This window comes from Vipera berus, assembly GCF_964194415.1.
Source record: "Vipera berus genome assembly, chromosome: Z".
Lineage (NCBI taxonomy): Eukaryota > Metazoa > Chordata > Lepidosauria > Squamata > Viperidae > Vipera > Vipera berus.
The window spans coordinates 42443918-42464842 of record NC_138205.1 but is presented as its reverse complement, the minus strand read 5'-3'; the positions used below and the strand labels follow the sequence as shown (position 1 = coordinate 42464842).

Below are 20925 nucleotides of genomic sequence, written 5' to 3'. Positions count from 1 at the left end.
CAGGATTAGACCCTAGTTCGAACTCAAATGTGGAAATACTGGGGATATAAGAATTGTAGGTTAGATTGGGCAGTTGAGAGAAACATCCTGGAGAAAGGAAATGGCAAACAATTTTTCTTGTTGCCAAGGAAACTATAAAGACATGAATCCACCAGGGCTTAGCTCATCTTTGTGGTGTATAAAATTAAAAACGCTCCTGACAACGTGACCAACTCTCTCTTGACCAAAGAGTAGTAAGAGCGGGCTACTTCTTAAGAAAGGTTGATGAAAACTTTAAAGTTTCCTACTCTCACTATTACCATCCATTCCAGTTCCTACATTGTTTATGTACATCTGTTGTTCCAATGCAGAGACAATCCCTGAGAACTCTCAGATTATTAAAGAACATTAACAAGGTATCTTGTAAATAATCAATGGGCTACATTTGGTTCTTAGTAGGTCCCTGAACTCCAACTCCCATCAGCCCTAACACAGCAGAGCTAACAGTGATAGATAATGGGAGTTGCTGTGCTGTCACTTTACATAACCCAAGACTTTAAAGCTACCTTTTGTACATATTGTCTGCTTTTGAAAATCAGGACCTTTGGGTGAAAAGGTCATTTACCCATTTCAAACAGAATTAGTTACATTTATGAAGAATACTATTTTAATGCTTTGGTAAAGAGGTATTTGGTTAAGTGAGAGGCAATCCATTCCTGTGATTTTACCAACTGGCTGCATTAAAGTCAGGACACCAGACTGTGATCTGTCTCAGAGAAAAAAACAAATATGTTGGATGTGCTTGTCAGATTAAAACAAATATAGATTCATTTGCTTTACATTTATTGTTCTGCAATCAGGCTTATGAGCTGCAAAATATTTTCCCAGATCTGCAGTTTAACACATAAATGTTTTTCTTTGACATTTGATTATTTATTTATCTAGATAAAGTGAGGCAACTTAAATGGAAAACTTAACTTAGTGGAAAAACCACTGATCTGTTCCAGTGCTTTGAACAGCAGTTTGTTTAAAATGTTGCATGGAAGCAATGTGTGTAAGTATCTCCACATCAAGCTACCAATGAAAATGCAACAATAGAAATTAAGCAGAAATTGAGCAGAAATTAAAACTGGCTACCTTAACATTCACAATGATCAAGAATTAGATTACTGGGGTTAGAAGGGATAATTCTGAGAACTTGGATCTAGCATTTATGTTTTTCTTAATGCAATCCAGGTTTAATAATAGCCTGGGCCCCAAAGTCTTTCTTGCAGTCACTGAGAACTAACAGCCTTCATATGTGGCAAAGATTCTGCATCTACAATACTTGCCTGTCGAGCTAGCATGCTCTAATGGCATGGGGATAATAATCCTACAATAATTTGCAGTTTCAAGATTTGGAAACTCCCATCCTCCCTCCCTCCCCTTTCACAAATTAACCCTTAGCAGTATCCCAAAGCAGGGATTATTGGTGCCAGCAATGTTGCAGAGAAGCTGAGGGAGGATACTTGATTCTGCTAGACCTGGCTGTCTACTCAGAGATAAAGCAGTTACTGAAGGAGGGAATGCTCTGAGATAGGTCTAATCATAAAGCACTATCCACTGTAAAAGACAGCCACCCAAACCCATCCCATCCACCTACACGCTATCAGGTGCCAAATAGGTGCCTCCTATCATTCTGTAAGAGGGTGTTTGTTTGTTTTTTCAAATGTCACAAGGAAAATTTCATTGGCCCAGTTTTCTTGGCATATTTTAAAACCCTCCAATGACAGAGTTCCTCATTTGCTTTCTCACAAAGATTCTAATGGTCTGAAGAAATCCACTTCAGCCAAATAGAAGTTAGAGAAGTCTGCTGCCAAACAATGTATTGAATACTGTGGCTCAGTCAATCTGCTATTCAATACCACCCGCTCTGATTCCTGGGTCTCATAAAACTGCCTCCATAAAACTGTCAGACCACATAACAGCAGTGTCAGAAGAAACAGCATATGCAAAATCCAACTGTTACATCCTAAAGCTTTTGGCCAGGAATATAGCTGGCTCAAAAGTCTGATGGAAGAGTCCTGAGCCTCTATGCTTTAAAAATGAATTTTATATTAATTTGGGAGAGCATTATTAACCTTATAGGGAATAATATTAAGGCCCTCTATATACATATGAGATGTTAAAATGTTCAATTAAGAAGCGTATTTTGCTATGATAAATTTAATAATTCTTTGAAGCTTTGTGTTTGAATGTATCATTTAATATCTAGTTTAGATTAAATCTTGGAAGTCTAGAAATAGGATTTGTTATTTCTTTCAAATAAAGAACACAAAGTTCAATTTTTAGTGCTCCATGCTAGTGTCCATTGCAATCTAATAACCAGCAAATGTCAGTGAAAGAGCTGCATATTTCACAGGGAGCAGCATCTTGCATTAAGACTGTGGGGGGGGGGGGAAATATTAAAGAACACAGACATTCAGGGATTTTTTCCTCATAGAACGCTCAGAACGGAGTTCCGGCACCTTTTTTGGATGGAACCTTGTAGGGTAGGCAAGGCGGGTTGTATGACATGTGTGAATTCCGGCACCTTTTTCTTTTACAAAAAAAGCACTGCAGACATTCATACACACACACACACACACACACACACGCACGCACACACACAGAGGTATGGCATGTACATGCTTATTGACTGAATGACTTAGTATTTACATAAAGTATTTTAACTATATTTTTACTAATTTAACATAACTAAGAACTACTCGTCCCAGCTTCTGCCAACCTAGCAGTTCGAAAGCACGTAAAAATGCAAGTAGAAAAATAGGGACCACTACGGTGGGAAGGTAACAGTGTTCCGTGCGCCTTTGGCGTCTAGTCATGCCGGCCACATGACCACGGAGACATCCTCGGATGAGCGCTGGCTCTTCGGCTTTGAAACGGAGATGAGCACCGGCCCCTAGAGTTGGAAACGACTAGCACGCACGTGCGGGGGAACCTTTACCTTTACCTTTACCTAAGAATAAATTTGTACTCCCTTAAATAAAATTTAGACTTCTTATCCCTTTTGGCATGTAGTCCTCAAAGAGCCATTACTGCCTTCAGATAGAGAAAGATTATATCCTCCTTCTTTAAACTAGTTTCCCCAACCAGATTAGTTCTAAATAGATTGGGACTGCAATTCTCAATGCTTTTCAGTTAGCATAGATGCTGGCTGAAGGTCTGGAGGCTGTATTCCCATCTAGAGAATGCCATGCTCAGGGAGAGTGATCTAGCATTTTCTCAACTACACAATAAGTCAGTTCAAAACCCTTCCATGTCTCTACACATCTGACACTCTCAGTCTTTAGCTTCTCATTCATTTTAAGTGGTTAGAGAGCTTAAACTGTTCTGAAAGATCCTGTCCTTGCTGGATCTCTAAATAACTGCTGCTGCTAAAAGAAGGATCTACATTCTTACTCATGGATATATAAATTGGACATAACAAATCATAAAATTATGGGAACCAAAAAGCTCCTCTATTTAGTCTCACTGAGCTTTTCTATATGAGTAATTACCTCTTATTCTAATGCAGAGTACCTAATATGCTTATAACATGAATTCTACTTATGTACTACATGTATGTGGCTGAATGCTTATGCACATCTATATATGTAATATACCTGTGTCCTGCACCACCTAAAGGTCACACAGCTGTGTATGACATATTAACTGTATTTTACCATAGAACAGTGAACCTATCCAAATATTTGTGCATATATGAAGCTAAGCACTTATTATGTTTAATCTTAGACCCTCCTCAACTCCAGGGGAAAGTCAGAGCTATGATAAGAAATTTACTGTCTATCTGGGAAGGAAGCTAATTACTAGTCCAGTGCCAGATGCTAGCACAGAAAGCGAATAATTTCTACAGGAAAATAAGTTCACAAATTTAAACGATGCCATTCTGACATTATGGATGGGACCAGAAGTTGCAGAAACATCTAGAATATTACTAAGCCACGTTTGGACGAATAAAATATGAGATTTAATCAAAACATTAATGCTATTTGTACTTTAACAGAGATACTTCCTAAAGTACCATCAGTAAGAAAAACAGATTTTGATTTTTTTTATTGTACAAAACAAGGTCTTTCCAATGTCCTTTGTAATACGGCTGGTGCTATTTTTATGCTCTTATCTTGCAACTCTATCATTGTTACATTGTATTACTCATTCCTTAATGTTATGTAAACTAATAAAATCACTTGTAGTTGGTTAATAACTGAAGACAAAAATAAAAAAAATGTTCCAAGATCTTGCTTGCATAAATTAAAAATCCCACTGGTGAAATACAATAAGTAAACTCCATGTGGAAATCTAGCTGGGTGATAAATTTAGAGAAGCTATACACCTTTGGGGTGGGGATATATTCCATTATTATAATATTTGGATTGAGCATGTAAGAATCATTGTTGTAAATTATTGTATATATTATATAGTTAAATATCAGTCTGTGGTAATCAAAAGTTACCAGATGTTACAGGGTACAATGTATGAGCAGGGAAAACTTTTACAGTGATGGGCACACTGATAAGGTTTCTTTTCTGGGGTGACCCAAGTTAATGGAGACTGGCGTATTCCTGCATAAACAATACTCTTTTTCTAAGTCTAAGCTTAGACTTGACATTGCTCTATATTTCACAGTTGACAGATAATGGCTTTAATTATTGCTGGCTGTTAAAAAAGATGGCTTATGTTGAAATGACCTTTTCATGCTACTATTTCTATCCTTAAGGATACTTCAGTTATCAGCTAAATGGAAGTGAAATTTCCCCTCTTTCAATGATCTCTATCAATTTTACAATAAGAACTCATCTGTGCTTGTAATTTAGAGACAGGGCGGATATGGCAGATCTTGTGTATATAGACTATGGTGAAATTGTTCCTTCTTTCAAAGAGAATGTTATTTTATATTATTTAAAGAATAGTTCTGTAAAGTGCATCCATGAGAGTTCATCTGAAATTACTGGGGTACAGTTCATGACCTATTCTCGTCTTTCCCCCATTATCTGAAATGTACTAATGGGACAGTTCTCTGGTAAACATTTCACCAAAAGAGTGCTACAACTTTTGGTACTCTGCTTTCTTCCCCAATCCCATTAGAACCAGGAAAGGGAATTTTCTTGAAACCTTTAAAGAACCTTATCTTAAAGATGTGAAGTTGAGAAACTAATATGACTTATGGAAAAAGAGATAGACTTGCTGAGCCTTTTTCAACATTTACAATAATTTCTAAGGATGGTACAGCCAGTAGTAGTCAAATGGGAGGGGCGTGCCATGAAAATTCAAGGGGACACAGATGGTTAGCAGGGAGGTAACACCATAAGGTAATGCAAGATAATGTTGTTTACTGGGCCTTGAAAAAAGGTAGAATCTAGAACATCCAGAAGCATCTCAAGTGCCAGGTGGTAGGGCAAGATTAAAGAATTAACTATGAGTCAGGACTTAGAAGGTCCTCTAGAATATGCTGTGATCTCATTACTGACTCTTGTGGACTGGTGGAAACTAGAAGACGGGAATTCCATAGAGCAACAAAAAGCTACATGGCTTAGACTTTTGTTGCTTTCTCGTCAAGAATACCCTGCAAGTAAATAGGTGAGTGAATTGTATGTTTTCCAGTTTCTAAGAGCCAATGAAAGATGCTCAGGATATAGGCAAAAACTGTAGTAGAAATAAAGGACAATAATTGAGGAAGGAATAGCATCTATATTTTGGAAGTAAGAAGGACTGGAGGAATTCTCTTTGCTTAGCATTTTGTAGCTCAAAAACACCAGTGATGGGAGATCTAGGCCCCTCTCAACCAATTCTTGTTGGACTACATCTCCCATCACTCCCACCATTGTGTCATGTGGGGTAGGGATAATTGGAATACAAATTCACATTGGGTGAGGATGATTAGAATTCTAATACTAATAAAACAAAATGATAGGAGATATGGAGCTTCTTTTTCATTTACTATTTGATCTTTGTCTTGAAATATTAGTGCTTGGAATGCTTCATAGCTGCAGAAGTTTCCTGGGGATTTTTGAGTTTTGAAACAAAGTGAATCTACTTTGTGCTAATTCATATTAGTTTGGATTTATTGCTGCACTTTTCTTCTCTTAACATTTTGTTCTTTTAAACGAATCGTCCCCATCTTGTAGCATAAAACCCATGCTTAGAACTTGGTTTATGTAATGCTTAAGGCATAGCTTTTATCTTTCTGGTTTATACAATGAGGGGAAGAAAGGTTTCTAACCATGAATAAAAAGAATATTCTCTGTATTTAAATTATATTTTATGGAGCTTTTGAGATAGCTGGGTAATATGATGATGATGTGGTCTCTTCTGTAAAATATTTTAATAAAATATCAAAAATTGAGTTTCTGGAGAAAATAAAGGGTCCATCAAATCTGGAAATGTGTCTGCAGAGTATAATTTCTTTGATATTTCTTAGAAGTTGATAAGCCATTCAAGATGACATAGTTTCTCCTGTCTCTCCAAAGCAATATATATTGCTTTTGACTAGACAGGGATCAGATCGATTAAAGTTATAATGGTTAAAAGCTATTGACCCATCTATCTCCCATGAATTTGTCAACTATTTCTAAAACCATATAAACTGCCACTCCCACATCTTGTGACAATGAATTCTAGAAGCCCAGAAACAATACTATACAGGAAGACATTAATTATTTTAACTCATCCAAACCTATGACATTAGATTAATTTTTGGGAATATTATTTCTCAGATGACAGGACTGGAATTGTTCAATACTGTTGCATTTAATAGTGATTGTGTTTAAATACTGACGTCCATTAATTAGTTCTTATGTTATAAACATTCTTCTTTATATTTCTTCATATAATTGATGACAGAGATAGTGACAATTATATCACAGATGTCTCAATGATGTTCTTAATTGCCTCTGTGTATTAAATGATTAATTAGATTTCAAGAATGGTGCAGAGATAATGAAGCTGAAAATTATATTTCAATTGTGGTATTTTATAGAATAAAAGGGTGAAGTATTTGGTCAGGTGAAGGGCTTCTCTGTCTAGCAAAGGTTAGACAGACATTTATCCAGCATGCTTTAATTTGGATTCCTATAGAGAGTTGGGTTTGATGGCATAAATGGCCTCTTTCAACTCTATATTTATATGATTGTAAGTGGATTTTGCACTATAAGATGACTGGGAATCAGCCACCAGCTTGTACGGATATTAGACTCTGCTTAAATTACAAATTCAGCAATTGACATGGGATCCCAAATGAGAAAGTCTGAAGAATTATACCAAAGATGCTTTTTCACTAGGCAACTGGACTTTCTTTTTTTTTTCCTTTGAAGATGTTTTGCTTCTCATCCAAGAAGCTGAAGAAGGGATAACTATGGCCTGGATGACTGAGAATCTCCATGGACATCTGGAGAGTTATTTAATTCGTAGTACTAATTCAGACATCATACTAAGACACTTTTAATCAAATCTCAATTTGTTGAATAAGCCATAGTTGATTGGGTTTTCTTATCACACAAAGGCATAAACCTGGCTTTATGAATTACAAATACCAACATACCAATGGCCATAGTAGCTAAGAGAAAGGGATTTATAGTCTAACCCAGGGATAGGCAACCTTGGCTCTTTTATGACTTGGGGACTTCAATACCCAGAATTCCTGAACCAGCCATGCTGAGTTGAAGTCCACAAATCATAAAAGAGCCAAGGTTGCCTACCCCTGGTCTAACCCATCCAAAGGATGCTGGTTTGAAAAGGCTTCTCTAAAGCCTTTCCAAATCTCCACCAAATTCAGCCTTTTGGTTGCATATAGGCAATAAAAGGGGTTCTGCCTACCAGGAAAAGCTGAGACATTGCTGCCAATTTCTTACAATTTAATAAGGTCCAGCCTAACCTGCACAGCAGAGAAAGATAATGTTTATCAGTAGTGCAGTAGTGCAAAATTCTATTAATTTAATCTGGACTCACTGACTTGTTTGTAATGTCAAGTCAGATCAGCAATTATTTAAAACTACAAATTGCTGAATGGAACACGATATACAACTCTTCATACAGAGCTTCTGTCTCTCTGTCTTTAAGGAAAATGGGAATTCAAATTGCCAAGCAAAGACTGAAAGACATCATAAATGCAGTGATCAAGTTCATAAGAAAGTCACAATGATTTTTTTTTAATTAAAAGTTCTCAGTTAGTAAAAGATTTTAGATCTAGGTAAGGGAGAAGAAAAATGGCATTTTCCATTTCCACATTTTCCACTCTTATTGGATGATGCTGATTTTCAGGGGAGGAAATATGCCAAACGTATAGTTTGACGAGCTTCTATGAGCAGAACGTGATAAATGATCAGGAATAGATGGACAAATAGCCTTAAACTTAACTTCCAAACTTAGCATTGCTACCAGATATACTGGAAATGTTCAATGTTTCCTGTGCATAAAATGAATGCAATTATACTGACAAAAATGAAGCTAAAGAAGTTTGTCAAGTACTATGTTATAATAGAAGCAACAAAAAAAAGAACAGTTTAGCAGTTTAATCAAGAAGGGGAAAGTAAACTAACTTAGAATGTGCATTGCACAGAAAAGATAGCGAGACATAACTAAGCTACCATATCTGCCTCCCGACTGAGTATATTGTAAGGCAATTGTGCGAGTCGGCTAAGCAGTTTCAACGGTTTTTACTACAGTGCCCCCTAGTGTTGCAAAAAGGATATTAAAAAGAGGTAACTGCTCCACTGTTTTCTTTCTAACAGCAGTGAACGATTATTAGAATTGTCACCTCTAGGCACTGTAGACATTGAAATTTCTCAGCTAGGAGTTATAAGAAATGCATTTAAAATAAAAGTGTTAGTGTCATAATGTCTTTTAAATTCCCCTCTTTCTCTCCTATTTATACACAACTGCACAATTTTTCTAGGCAAAAGCCTGAAAGAAAAAATCCTAATTGCTTAGTTTTTATTTTATTTCACACACACACACACACACACACACACACACTTCTGCTACATTCCTAATTACAACTTTAGGAAGGGCTGTGGAGCATTCTGTGTGTGTGTGTGTGTGTGTGTGTGTGTGTGTGTGCGTATGCGCATGGGGGTGCACAGGGATGTCTGCCTGCCTGTCTATTTCTGTGTGTATATGTCTCAATTTGATTGTAGTAATGAAATTCCAATTCTTTTGGAAGGATTTGGTGATCAGATCCAAGTGCATTACATACCAAATATGCTGATGTGTATGGTTGTCACAAAGTTGCTTAATAATGCATTTCAGGTTGCAACTTACTCTGAAATCTACCATAGGTAGATAAGTATCCCTTCTAGGTTGCTTCAAAGCAATTTAACACACTGAATATCATCCATATGTATGGATTATATTTTTGTTAAAATTATAAGATGCAATTGTTATAAAAGAAAAAAGATCACCAAAGCACAGATCTAAAATATTTTCAATAATAATAATAAGGAACATCTACTGGTGGTCTCTCTTTTGCTACTGAATAATCATAGCCAGTACCTGAATATTGGAAATTAGGGGGAAATATTTTGATCTCAGAAAACTAATTCTATTCTCTTTGGCGTGATATTATAGCCCACAAGGGCTGTACTATAGAGGCTAAAATGTTAAGTATATGCTTTCTTTAAAGCTTAGACATGTTTGAATGTAATGACAGAGGCTGTTGCAAATCAATTTTACTATAAAAATTTGCCTAGCTGGGAGAACAACAGAGAAAATACTGGAATGCAATGGGCTGATAATGCTGTTATCTGGATCTGCTGTAAAAAAATGAATGAAGAAGAGCAGTTGACAAGAAGAGGGCCCATCTAGAAGCAACCAGAAATTGAATTAAAATAGTTTTCAGTTGGTTATATTCATTGCAGGACATAGCAACAATAACAACAGAAAGAGTACAGAGAAGAGCAACAAAGATGATTAGGGGACTGGAGACTAAAACATTTAAGGAACGGCTGCTGGAATTGGGTATTGTAGTTTAATGAAGAGAAGGACGAGGGGGGACATGATAGCAGTGTTCCAATATCTCAGGGGCTGCCACAAAGAAGAGGGAGTCAAGCTATTCTCCAAAGCACCTGAAAGCAGGACAAGAAGCAACGGATGGAAACTAATCAAGGAGAGAAGCAACCTAGAACTAAGGAGAAACTTCCTGACAGTTAGAACAATTAATCAGTGGAACGGCTTGCCTCCAAAAGCTGTGAATGCTCCAACACTGGAAGTTTTTAAGAAGAGACTGGACAGCCATTTGTCTGAAATGGTATAGGGTTTCCTGCCTGATCAGGGGGTTGGACTAGATGACCTCCAAGGTCCCTTCCAACTTATTATTATTATTATTATTATTATTATTATTATTATTATTATTATTATTATTATTATTATTATTATTATTATTATTATTATTGATCACCATAGGAGTCACAAGGCACTGCTACTGAAATGGTTCTGGTCTTCTGCCTCTGTTTACTTCCACAAGGTACCCCAATATGTCAGTTTTGTGTGGACTGACTCAAATAGTACTGCAAGCAATCTGCTCTAAGATTTCCTTGAAGGTAGAGCTGTGTTCCATGTTTCTAACTTCATAATTTATCTTTGTTCTTCTGCATTTCAAACTAAAACAGTCAACCAGGGAATGTTATCTCCAGGCTAAGCATTAAGAAGAGAACAAGAAGGATACAAAAGAGGGACCAGAAGCCAAGAGGGAATGGCATATCAGGTGAGAGAGAAAATAGGTTACTTCTACTTGCATATGAATTTCAGAAATAAGCCTTGAATTGGGAGGAAACTGCTGTTTAATCAGCACCAAAGTTTGATGAATTGCTTAATACATTAATATTAGTATGTGTTTTTATAAGCTTATTTAATATTTTCCCTCTCAAAGGAGGAATATGAATCTGGGATTAAGGCGAAACTTGATTTGGAGGCGTATGGAGACTCTTCATTGAAACAGTCTAATATGTCACTTGCAAGTGGAGACAGTGAGTAATTCAAATCAATTGAAGAAAAGTGCAGACATCTTTGAGGGCAAACTTGTCATGTAGTATTGGATTGTATGAGGTTGCAGAAATTTTGGCAGGATTTAGGATTCCACTTTGTACATCTGAATATGTTTAATATAGATGTTGTTTAGAAGTTGGATCATAAATTGATCCTGTTTTAAAGGAATATTCATAAAGGCTAAGCCACATACCCAGATATTTGAGAATGTGCCCACTGCTCCAGCAAACAAGAGTCCCATGGTGGATGTGTCAGTTGTCATTTTCTGCAAACCAGTTCTGCTGAAAAGGGATTCTCAAAGAGAGCAATACTATACAAAGGAAAAATGTACCTAAGGCCAACTAGTACATTGGGAGACATTGTCTTCCAAAGGTTCATTGACTGCAGTTGTCAGTCAGAGGAAGATATCTTGAAGATTTTAAAGAAGCCGCTGCACAATAACTTCAGATTGTGAGAAAATGAGGTCTTTAATGATATACCAGGAAGCCAAAAGTCTCGGCTAATTTAAATCCAGTGAAATTAATGGATTTTAAATTATTCATGACTAATATAAACTTCATTAAGTTCAGTTTAGTATGGCAATATTTGAGTCCTTCCCTTTCAATCTAATACACTGAATTCCTCCAGTAACGTGCATAGTGATGCATAGTCCTTTACTAAAAATTGGTACATCAGCTCTGTGTTTAAGGGCCTTTCAGATCAATCTCTGGAATGTGGAATTGCACCTGGTCCCCACATCACTGCTGTGATGATATTTGGAAAGAGGTGAAAGAAGTGACATCTGGATATGACTATGATTGGATAAGTTACTTACTCAGTTTTGCCTCTTCAAGATAGATTCTAAATGTGCTACTGGCTCAGATTCATGAAGAGTAGGTTTGGGAAGATATTTCTTTACAATAACTAAGACTATGCCTGTAAACTCCATTTGATGTGGGGCAACATCGTTACATCACCAAAAAGTAACCAAAGGACTTTATTACATTATGTTATTTCTAAAATAAATGGGTGACTTACAAATACAAAAAAATGTTGTAAAAACAAAATAATGCATCCACTTCATTAGCCTCAACCGATGCAGGCAACCAGGAAGCCTATACATTTATTTTCATGTATACTCTTTCCGTTCATTCACAGTAGAAAGGAAAATTGAAATTGTTGGGGGTTTTTTTTGTAAATATTTTATTGGATTTTTTAAAATATAACATAAATCATTATAAAACAGAATGTTGACTGGGTAACATTTATAAGATAATTCTGAACAATTAATTTCTATGATCTATATTTCATATGTTAATTTCATTTGATTTCTCCTTTCCCCAACATATCTTTCTTTGCAAAACCTTAGATTAAGACAGTTTTTCTTGCTTAACAACAGTTAAATATATAGTTTCGTTAGTCCTGTGTATTGTTTTATTTGCCTTATCATAAATCCTGTCTCCATGTTTATTTCAGCTTGTTTCTTCCCCCAAGTTCTAAATATTTTTACAAGTGACAATCTGTACTAGCACTTAGCTATATTTTCATTGGTGGATTTCATTTTGTTTTTTTGTTTGTTTTTCCATACCAACCCTCTCATGCTTTTGTATTTCCCAATCAATAAGTAAAAAAGTAAAAAGAAACAACCATAACAAAAAAGAAAAAGAACAGCTTATTTCTCCCTCCAAATTCTAAATATTCTTACAAATAACATTCATTTCAACATTCAACTATATTTATATTCGTGTATTTAGTTCTGTTTTTTCCATATAGACCCTCTTATGTTTTATATTTCTAAATAAACAAAAAAAAGAGAAAAGAGAAGACAAAAATGAGAAAAGTAAAAAGAAAAGAAAGGGAGAAACAAAGAAGAAAAGAGGAGAGAGAAAAAAAAGACAAGAGTACTAGACTACAAAAAACAACATATAAAAATATATATTTCTCCTAACAATATATATTTATTCCCTCGATTTCCCATTCTTTTTAACCTTAGCTAAGAATATATTTAATCTATTTAAACTTTAAATATTCCCTTCAATAGTTTTAATCATCTAATCCTTTAAAACTCATTAAGACACATTTTTTTATTTTACTTTTGTTTAGATCATTTCAGCTTAGAAGAGTAAAACAAAAAGAAAAGAAAGAAGAAAAGAAAAAAAACCACAATTATATTAATTAAAAGAAAGAGGAAAAAAGGGGAAAAAAAGCTTCCCTCTAAAAGTAATACTTTTCAAATTTTTCCCATTTCTTAGCCATATTCAAACAAATGTCTCTTTTTAAAATATTCTTTCTGGAATACTCCATCTCTTTCGTGGAATTTCATTTTAATCTTTTTTTCCCCTGATCATTGTCTTTCTTAATCAGTACCATTTGAATTAAATCAAGATTTTTATTTTATATAGTTCCATCCTCAAGTCTTTATTCTCAGAATTATATTTAATCATCTCTGCTATATTTTCCTGAGAAAGTTCTTGAAGTGAAATTAAGTTGAAAATAAGTTGATTGATGCTTTCAAGATTCTTCTGAAATCAGAAATTGTTTGAAACTCCCCCCCCCCCATATCATAGTCCAAGTCTGGATTGGAGCTTTTAACCCTACCCACCATTTAAAATATATATATATGCCCTTAACGAGTGTGGTATTGAGAAATGTTCAATCTCTCCATAATTTTTGAGTGCTCTCCTAGCTGAAAAATTCCTTGCAAGTAAAGAACTATCCCAAAGGGAAAGGAGCGAACAAAAATATTTTCCTATTGTGGGTTGTCTTAGAGGAAGATTGTTTTGTTTTGCATATTTTTTCAGAAATGGGAATATATCCACAATGCCTACAAGTAAAAACAAATTGAAAAATTCTGATAACAACATATCCTTGCTATAATAGTTTTCTACATGAAAAAATATAATATTTATTTGAATGAGTGAGAAATATATATAGACCAAATCTTTGCCTGTATCTTGGCTAATACTTGGGGGCTGGCAATGAGATAGAAACAGCAGCCACTGTGACAGTACTTGCATGCTCTTTACGCCTTTACCATTAAAAAAATTTTTCCCTGAATCTTAAGAGCAAGGAAATAATATACGTAATAAAATAACACATGTATTCCTATTTAAGGAATAAGGAGAGGCTGAAAGATTATGTGCATTAGCGTGGATGGAAGAAAGATGTTGTTTGAGACACTGATCCCCAAAAGCCAAAAAGCATTTTTTTGGGGGGGGGGTATTATTTAAGAACTAACTGAAAATCACTTTGATTGTTGTTGTTGTTAGCTGCGAAGTCGTGTCCGACTCATCACGACCCTATGGACAACGTTCCTCCAGGCCTTCCTGTCCTCTACCATCTTCCGGAGTCCATTTAAGCTCACGCCTACTGCTTCAGTGACTCCATCCAGCCACCTCATTCTCTGTCATCCCCTTCTTCTATTGCCCTCAATCTTTCCCAGCATTAGGCTCTTCTCCAGTGAGTCCTTCCTTCTCATTAGGTGGCCAAAGTATTTGAGTTTTAGCTTCAGGATCTGGCCTTCTAAAGAGCAGTCAGGGTTGATCTCCTCTAGGACTGACCGGTTTGATCGCCTTGCAGTCCAAGGGACTCGCAGGAGTCTTCTCCAGCACCACAGTTCAAAGGCCTCAATTCTTTGGCGCTCACCCTTTTTTATGGTCCAACTTTCACTGCCATACATTGCAACTGGGAAGACCATAGCCTTGACTATACGCACTTTTGTTGACATGGTGATGTCTCTGCTTTTTAGTGTGCTGTCTAGATTTGCCATTGTTTTCCTCCCGAGGAGCTACAGTCCCCATCTGCAGTGATCTTGGAGCCCAGGAAAATAAAATCTGTCACTACCTCCATTTCTTCCCCATCTATTTGCCAGGAATTGAGAGGGCCAGATGCCATGATCTTGGTTTTCTTAATGTTAAGTTTCAACCCAAGTTTTGCACTCTCCTTCTTCACCCGCAACAAGAGGCTCTTTAGTTCTTCTTCACTTTCTGCCATTAGAGTGGTATCATCTGCATATCTTAGGTTGTTGATATTTCTTCCGGCAATCTTAATTCCAACTTTTGATTCATCTAGCCCTGCCTTTCTCATGATGTGCTCTGCATATAAGTTAAATAGGCAGGGCGACAGTATACAGCTTTGCCGGACTCCTTTCCCAATTTTGAACCAATCAGTGCTTCTGTGTCCAGTTCTCACTGTTGCTTCTTGGCCCACATATAGGTTTCTCAAGAGACAAATAAGATGGTCTGGTACTCCCATCTCTTTAAGAACTTGCCACAGTTTGTTATGATCCACACAATCAAAGGCTTTAGCATAGTCAATGAAGCAGAAGTAGCTGTTTTTCTGGAACTCTCTAGCTTTCTCCATGATCCAGCGTATGTTGGCAATTTGATCTCTAGTTCCTCTGCCTCTTCGAAATCCTGCCTGTACTTCTGGTAGTTCTCGATCCACATACTGCTAGCTTGTAGGATTTTAAGCATAACTTTACTAGCATGAAAAATGAGTGCAATGGTGCGATAGTTTGAACATTCTTTGGCACTGCCTTTCATTGGAATTGGAATGTAAACTGATCTTTTTCAATCCTGTGGCCACTGTTGAGTTTTCCAAATTTGCTGGCAAATTGAGTGTAGCACTTTTACTGCATCGTCTTTTAAGATTTTGAATAGCTCAGCTGGAATACTGTCACCTCCACTAGCTTTGTTGTTGCTCAGATTTTCTAAGGCCCACTTCACTTCACATTCTAGGATGTCTGGCTCGAGGTCAGTGACCACCTCATTGTGAATATCAGGGACATTAAGCTCATTCTTGTATAGTTCTTCTGTGTAGGTTTGCCACCTCTTCTTAATCTCTTCTGCCTCTGTTAGGTCCCTGCCATTTTGGTCCTTTATCATGCCCATTTTTGCATGAAACATTCCCTTCATCTCTCCAATTTTCTTGAAAAGATCTCTGGTCCTCCCTATTCTATTGTTTTCTTCTTTCTTTGCACTGTTCATTTAAGAAGGAATTCTTATCTCTTCTAGCTATTCTCTGGAATTTTGCATTCAATTGGGCGTATCTTTCTTTTTCTCCCTTGCCTTTTGCTTCCCTTCTTTCCTCAGCTATTTGCAAAGCTTCCTCAGACAACGAGTTTGCTTTCTTGCATTTCTTTTTCTTTGGGATGGTTTTGGTTGCTACCTGTTGTACAATGTTGCGAACCTCTGTCCATAGTTCTTCAGGCACTCTGTCTATCAGATCTAATTCCTTAAATCTATTTGTCACCTCTACTGTATATTCAACAGGCATATGATTTAATTCATACCTGAGTGGCCTAGTGCTTTTTCCTACTTTCTTCAGTTTAAGCCTAAACTTTGCAATGAGAAGCTCATGGTCTGAGACACAGTCAGCTCCTGGTCTTGTTTTTACTGACTGTATAGAGCTTCTCCATCTTTGGCTGCAGAGCATATAGTCTATCTGATTTCTGTGTTGACCGTCTGGTGATGTCCATGTGTAGAGCCGTCTCTTGGGTTGTTGGAAAAGAGTGTTTGCTATGACCATCGTATTCTCTTGACAAAATTCTATCAGCCTGTGCCCTGCTTCATTTTGTACTCCAAGGCCAAACTTGCCTGTTATTCTGCTTATCTTTTGGCTTCCTACTTTAGTATTCCAATCCCCCCTGATGATAAGGACATCATTTTTGGGTGTTAGTTCTATAAGGTGCTGTAGGGCTTCATAAAACCAGTCAATTTCATCCTCTTCAGCACTGGTGGTTGGGGCATAGACTTGGACTACTGTGATATTGAATGGTTTGCCTTGGATTCGAACTGAGATCATTCTGTCATTTTGAGGATTGTATCCCAGTATTGCTTTTCCTACTCTTTTATTGACTATGAAGGCCACTCCATTTCTTCTGAGGGATTCTTGCCCACAGTAGTATACCTGATGGTCATCTGAATTAAATTCACCCATTCCTGTCCATTTTAGTTCGCTGATTCCTAAGATGTCGATGTTCAGTCTTGTCATCTCTTTTTTGACCACGTCCAGCTTTCCTTGATTCATGGATCTTACATTCCAGGTTCCTATGGAGAAAAAATCTTTACAGCATCGGACTTTCCTTTCACCACCAGACACATCCACAGCTGAGCGCCCTTTCGGCTTTGGCCCAGTTGCTTCATTCTTTCTGGCACTACTAGTACTAGCCCTCTGCTCTTCCCCAGTAGCATATTGGACGCCTTCCGACCTGAGGGGCTCCTCTTCCAGCGTCATATCGTTTTGCCTTTTGGTACTGTCCATAGGGTTTTCATGGCAAAGATACTGGAGTGGGTTGCCATTTCCTTCTCCAGTGGATCACGTTTTGTCAGAACTCTCTGCTATGACCTTTCCATCTTGGGTGGCCCTGCACGGCATAGCTCATAGCTTCATTGAATTACGCAAGCCCCTTCACCACGACAAGGCAGTAATCCATGAAGGGGATCACTTTGATGGAAGTGGGTAAAAGCACCAGGCTAGAAACAGGGAGACCATGAGTTCTAGTATCACACTAGGCACAAAGTCAGCTAGATGACCTTGGGCGAGTCATTCCCACTCAGACCTGAGAAGGAGGCTATGGTAAACCACTTCCCAAAAACCTCACCAAGGAAACTGCAGATACTTGTCATCAGGAATCGACCCTAATTCCAAGGTACACACATACAAGAACCATCAGACAATAATATTTGGCTTTTATGTTCTATTGGAGAAGGGAAGTTTGATTTCCCTTGGAAAAAGTGACTACTACATTTCATTCAATGGTGAGATTTTGGAAAATTTGGAACCAATTTGTGGCAATTTTATTTTAAATTTTAACTATGACCCTCAGTAGAAATTAAAGAAATGAAACCTGGCACATTTTGAATATAAAGTTAAATTTGCCAAATTTCTTTTGTCTATTAAATATTTTCCAATATCCTATTTTCATTCCATCTCAACTTGCTTTCTAGCAAAGCTGGATTTTGGTATATAGCTTAGGATATGGGATTCAGCACAGAAGAGAGAAGTGCTGAAAACATAATGGCTATTGAACTTTCAGTTTCCCATGCTGAAAGTGATATAGTGCTTCTGCCAAGGATCAAGAAGAGAAATCTGTAACCATCTTTGAAAAGCAAAGCAGCTGGAAACATCCTATGCAATACTAATTATCAAAGGGGAGCTTCAATCCTTTTTCCCAAATGGTACAAAATGATAGTCTTGCAGTCATATTAGACCAAGATATTTTGCTATCTAAGGTGATTTACAGGATGGTGCCTTCAGTCTATCATTTATGTATAAAAAAGTGTGTTTGGTTTAGGCTTGATTACTTTCCCAAGGGAGATAGAGGTATAGCAATTTTATTTGTCTTTCATGCAGCGGTCTGTCTTCCAGAGCGTTAATAGGGGCAGGGCAGGGTGCGTGGTGCAGAAAGTTCTATTTTCCACATCTGTTGCTGCCTCCTGGCATCTACCATCTGAGACAGTTGTCTTGCTTTACCTAATGGGAGGGATATTTATAGGAAAGTTACTGACAAAGTTTGAATGCTGTAAACGTGTCTACAGTGACTTTAATGGGTTTTTTCACTACCTCTGTCCAATCATCAATCTTGCCAAAATATTGTAAATTGTCATATGGCTGCAGCAGCACATCCAGGACTGAACTCTGGAGAGAAGATCTAGGAGTGTATGATTCGGGGTCTGGGAACTAGATGGACAGATAAGCTAGAGTCAACTAATAAGAAAAACAGCACTCTCACTTTATTTGGCAAGATACGCCTTGCCATAGTCTCTCCTTCTCACTTCTGCATTTTCAGTTCACCAGATGAGCATTTGCCAGCATTTCTGTATATCGTTCAGTCAGTACTCCTGGCCTGGTCACCAGGGAATGTATCATCTGAGTAAAAGAAGGAGACTGGAGAGGGTATCCATGGGGAAAGCAGGATCCTATCAGAGGCATGTGGACACAAGTGAGTGTGTGCAGTGGCATCTTCAGTGGCATGTAGTGGGCTCAATTCCTGCAAACCAGGAATTTCCCTCTTGAACCTTTCTTCCACCACAAGTTCACTCACTAAGTAGCTTTAGGCAAGCCATCCTCAGACTGAGTTTCCCACCTGCAATATCAGAAGAAAATACCTTCACCTACTTAACAGAGTGGATTATTGTAACATCACACCAAAATAATATATGTGAAGTGCTTTGAAGCATTAAAAGTTGCACTGAAATTATCAGAACCACTGAAATTATCAGAAGCATTATCTTCACAAATCAAAGAATTAAGGGAGACTGATATGCATTTCAAACTTATTTGTTTTACTTTGTTAGCAATCTAAAAAATTTACACAAATATGAGCTGTCACTGTTGTGACTACTGCCTGTCGATGGCCTTCGGTTAGGCTGAAACAGGAAATAAAGATTTGTCCCATGTTTGGGGCCTAGCAAGGTAATCTAAAAACAGTTAACAAGCATTTAACACATATCTCCCTTGCTTCTCAGCTAACAAAGTGAGATAGAGCTTGTGGCCTAGAGGTAAAAACAACTGCCTAATGTGCAATCAGCCCAGGTTCGAATCTCAGAAGGGTATGGCTGACTGATGAAAACAAATACGTTTGAAATGCATATCACTCTCCCTTTAATACTTTGTTAGAAATCTAAAAAAAAATTTACACAAATATGAGCTGTCACTGTCTGTCGATGGCCTTCGGTTAGGCTGAAACAGGAAATAAAGATTTGTCCCATGTTTGGGGCCTAGCAAGGTAATCTAGTAAGAGACGTGGTGGCTCAGTGGGTTAGGACGCTGAGCTTGTCGATCAGAAGGTCGGCAGTTTGGCGGGTTGAATCCCGAGTACCGCATAACAGAGTGAGCGCCTGTTATTTGTCCCAGCTTCTGCCAACCTAGCAGTTCGAAAGCACGTAAAAATGCAAGTAGAAAAATAGGGACCACTACGGTGGGAAGGTAACAGTGTTCCGTGCGCCTTTGGTGTCTAGTCATGCCGGCCACATGACCACGGAGACGTCCTCGGACAAGCGCTGGCTCTTCGGCTTTGAAACGGAGATGAGCACCGACCCCTAGAGTTGGAAACGACTAGCACGCATGTGCGGGGGAACCTTTACCTTTACCTTTAAGGTAATCTAAATAGTTAACAAGCATTTAACACACACACACACATACACACACATAACATATATATATTATACAAAAGGAAGATAAGGATCAACAATTCCCTTCTGAAATTTCAGTAGGCACCATCAACTCACATTCAAAGCTATAATTGCTGCCACACTGTAAAAAGATAAATGACCATGCTATACATTGGTACAAATTCTGGTAGGAAAGCACTAATGAACAAAAGTAGCAATGGAGGGAACAATTTTGCTGAGGAAAATCACTAAAAAGAATGTTTTGAGAAAGTTTGATTTTCTAAATCAAAATAGTTTGCAGTTTTGGGTTTCTAACTCGAGGATTATACAATCATCAATTGAAAAATTACATAACACTTCCTAGCTAATTAGAAAGATAGGTTAGTAGCATGGATGTCCTTGTGTTGAGTGAATTGGTTGCGGCCAGTAGAAGTTGGCCCTTCCCTGTTGACAGTAACCAACAGAGGGAAAGTCAGTGAGCTTTGTCCCCTTATCAGGCAATCTGTCCCCCACAAGGACACTGGATTTCAGTTGTTCCTTGAACATTCCACTATTGATGATAAATACGAGTTGTGTTTGAAATGAAGACAAACCCAATTGAGTTTAAGTTGTTTCTGTTTATAGCCAGTTAAAAGCAGATTCTTTCATTATTGGTGGGTGTGATCAAGTGACAGTAAGAAACACGAAGGCTACTTCACAATTTCCTACCTAGAACTTAATTTCAGTACAGAAGGCCATGTGAATCACCCACCAAGTAATGGCATCAGAACATGGTGCTTGACAGAGCTATTAGCCAACACAACGAAACCAATCTCATCCTCAAAGAGACTAT

The 20925-nt window shown here is 37.5% G+C and overlaps 1 protein-coding gene across 6 annotated transcripts in view; it reads left to right on the top strand.

Annotated features, from left to right (window-relative positions):
- Positions 1 to 5452: 5452 nt before the first annotated feature.
- SLC4A1 (solute carrier family 4 member 1 (Diego blood group)) overlaps positions 5453 to 20925 on the top strand; it is a 71592-nt gene continuing 56119 nt past the window's right edge. For 2 of the 6 annotated variants that reach the window (XR_014028603.1, XM_081344995.1), the window contains exons 1-4: positions 10675 to 10717; positions 10883 to 10979; positions 13081 to 13197; positions 18770 to 18922. Coding sequence is in view for 3 of the 6 variants with exons in the window: in XM_081344995.1 (XP_081201121.1) it covers positions 18778 to 18922 (145 nt within the window). In the remaining 3 variants the exon portion in view is untranslated. Of the gene's footprint in view, positions 5599 to 10622; positions 10718 to 10882; positions 10980 to 11788; positions 13198 to 18769; positions 18923 to 20925 lie in introns of those variants that run through there. The other 4 variants (XM_081344999.1, XM_081344998.1, XM_081344997.1 and 1 more) reach the window with 3 other exon arrangements.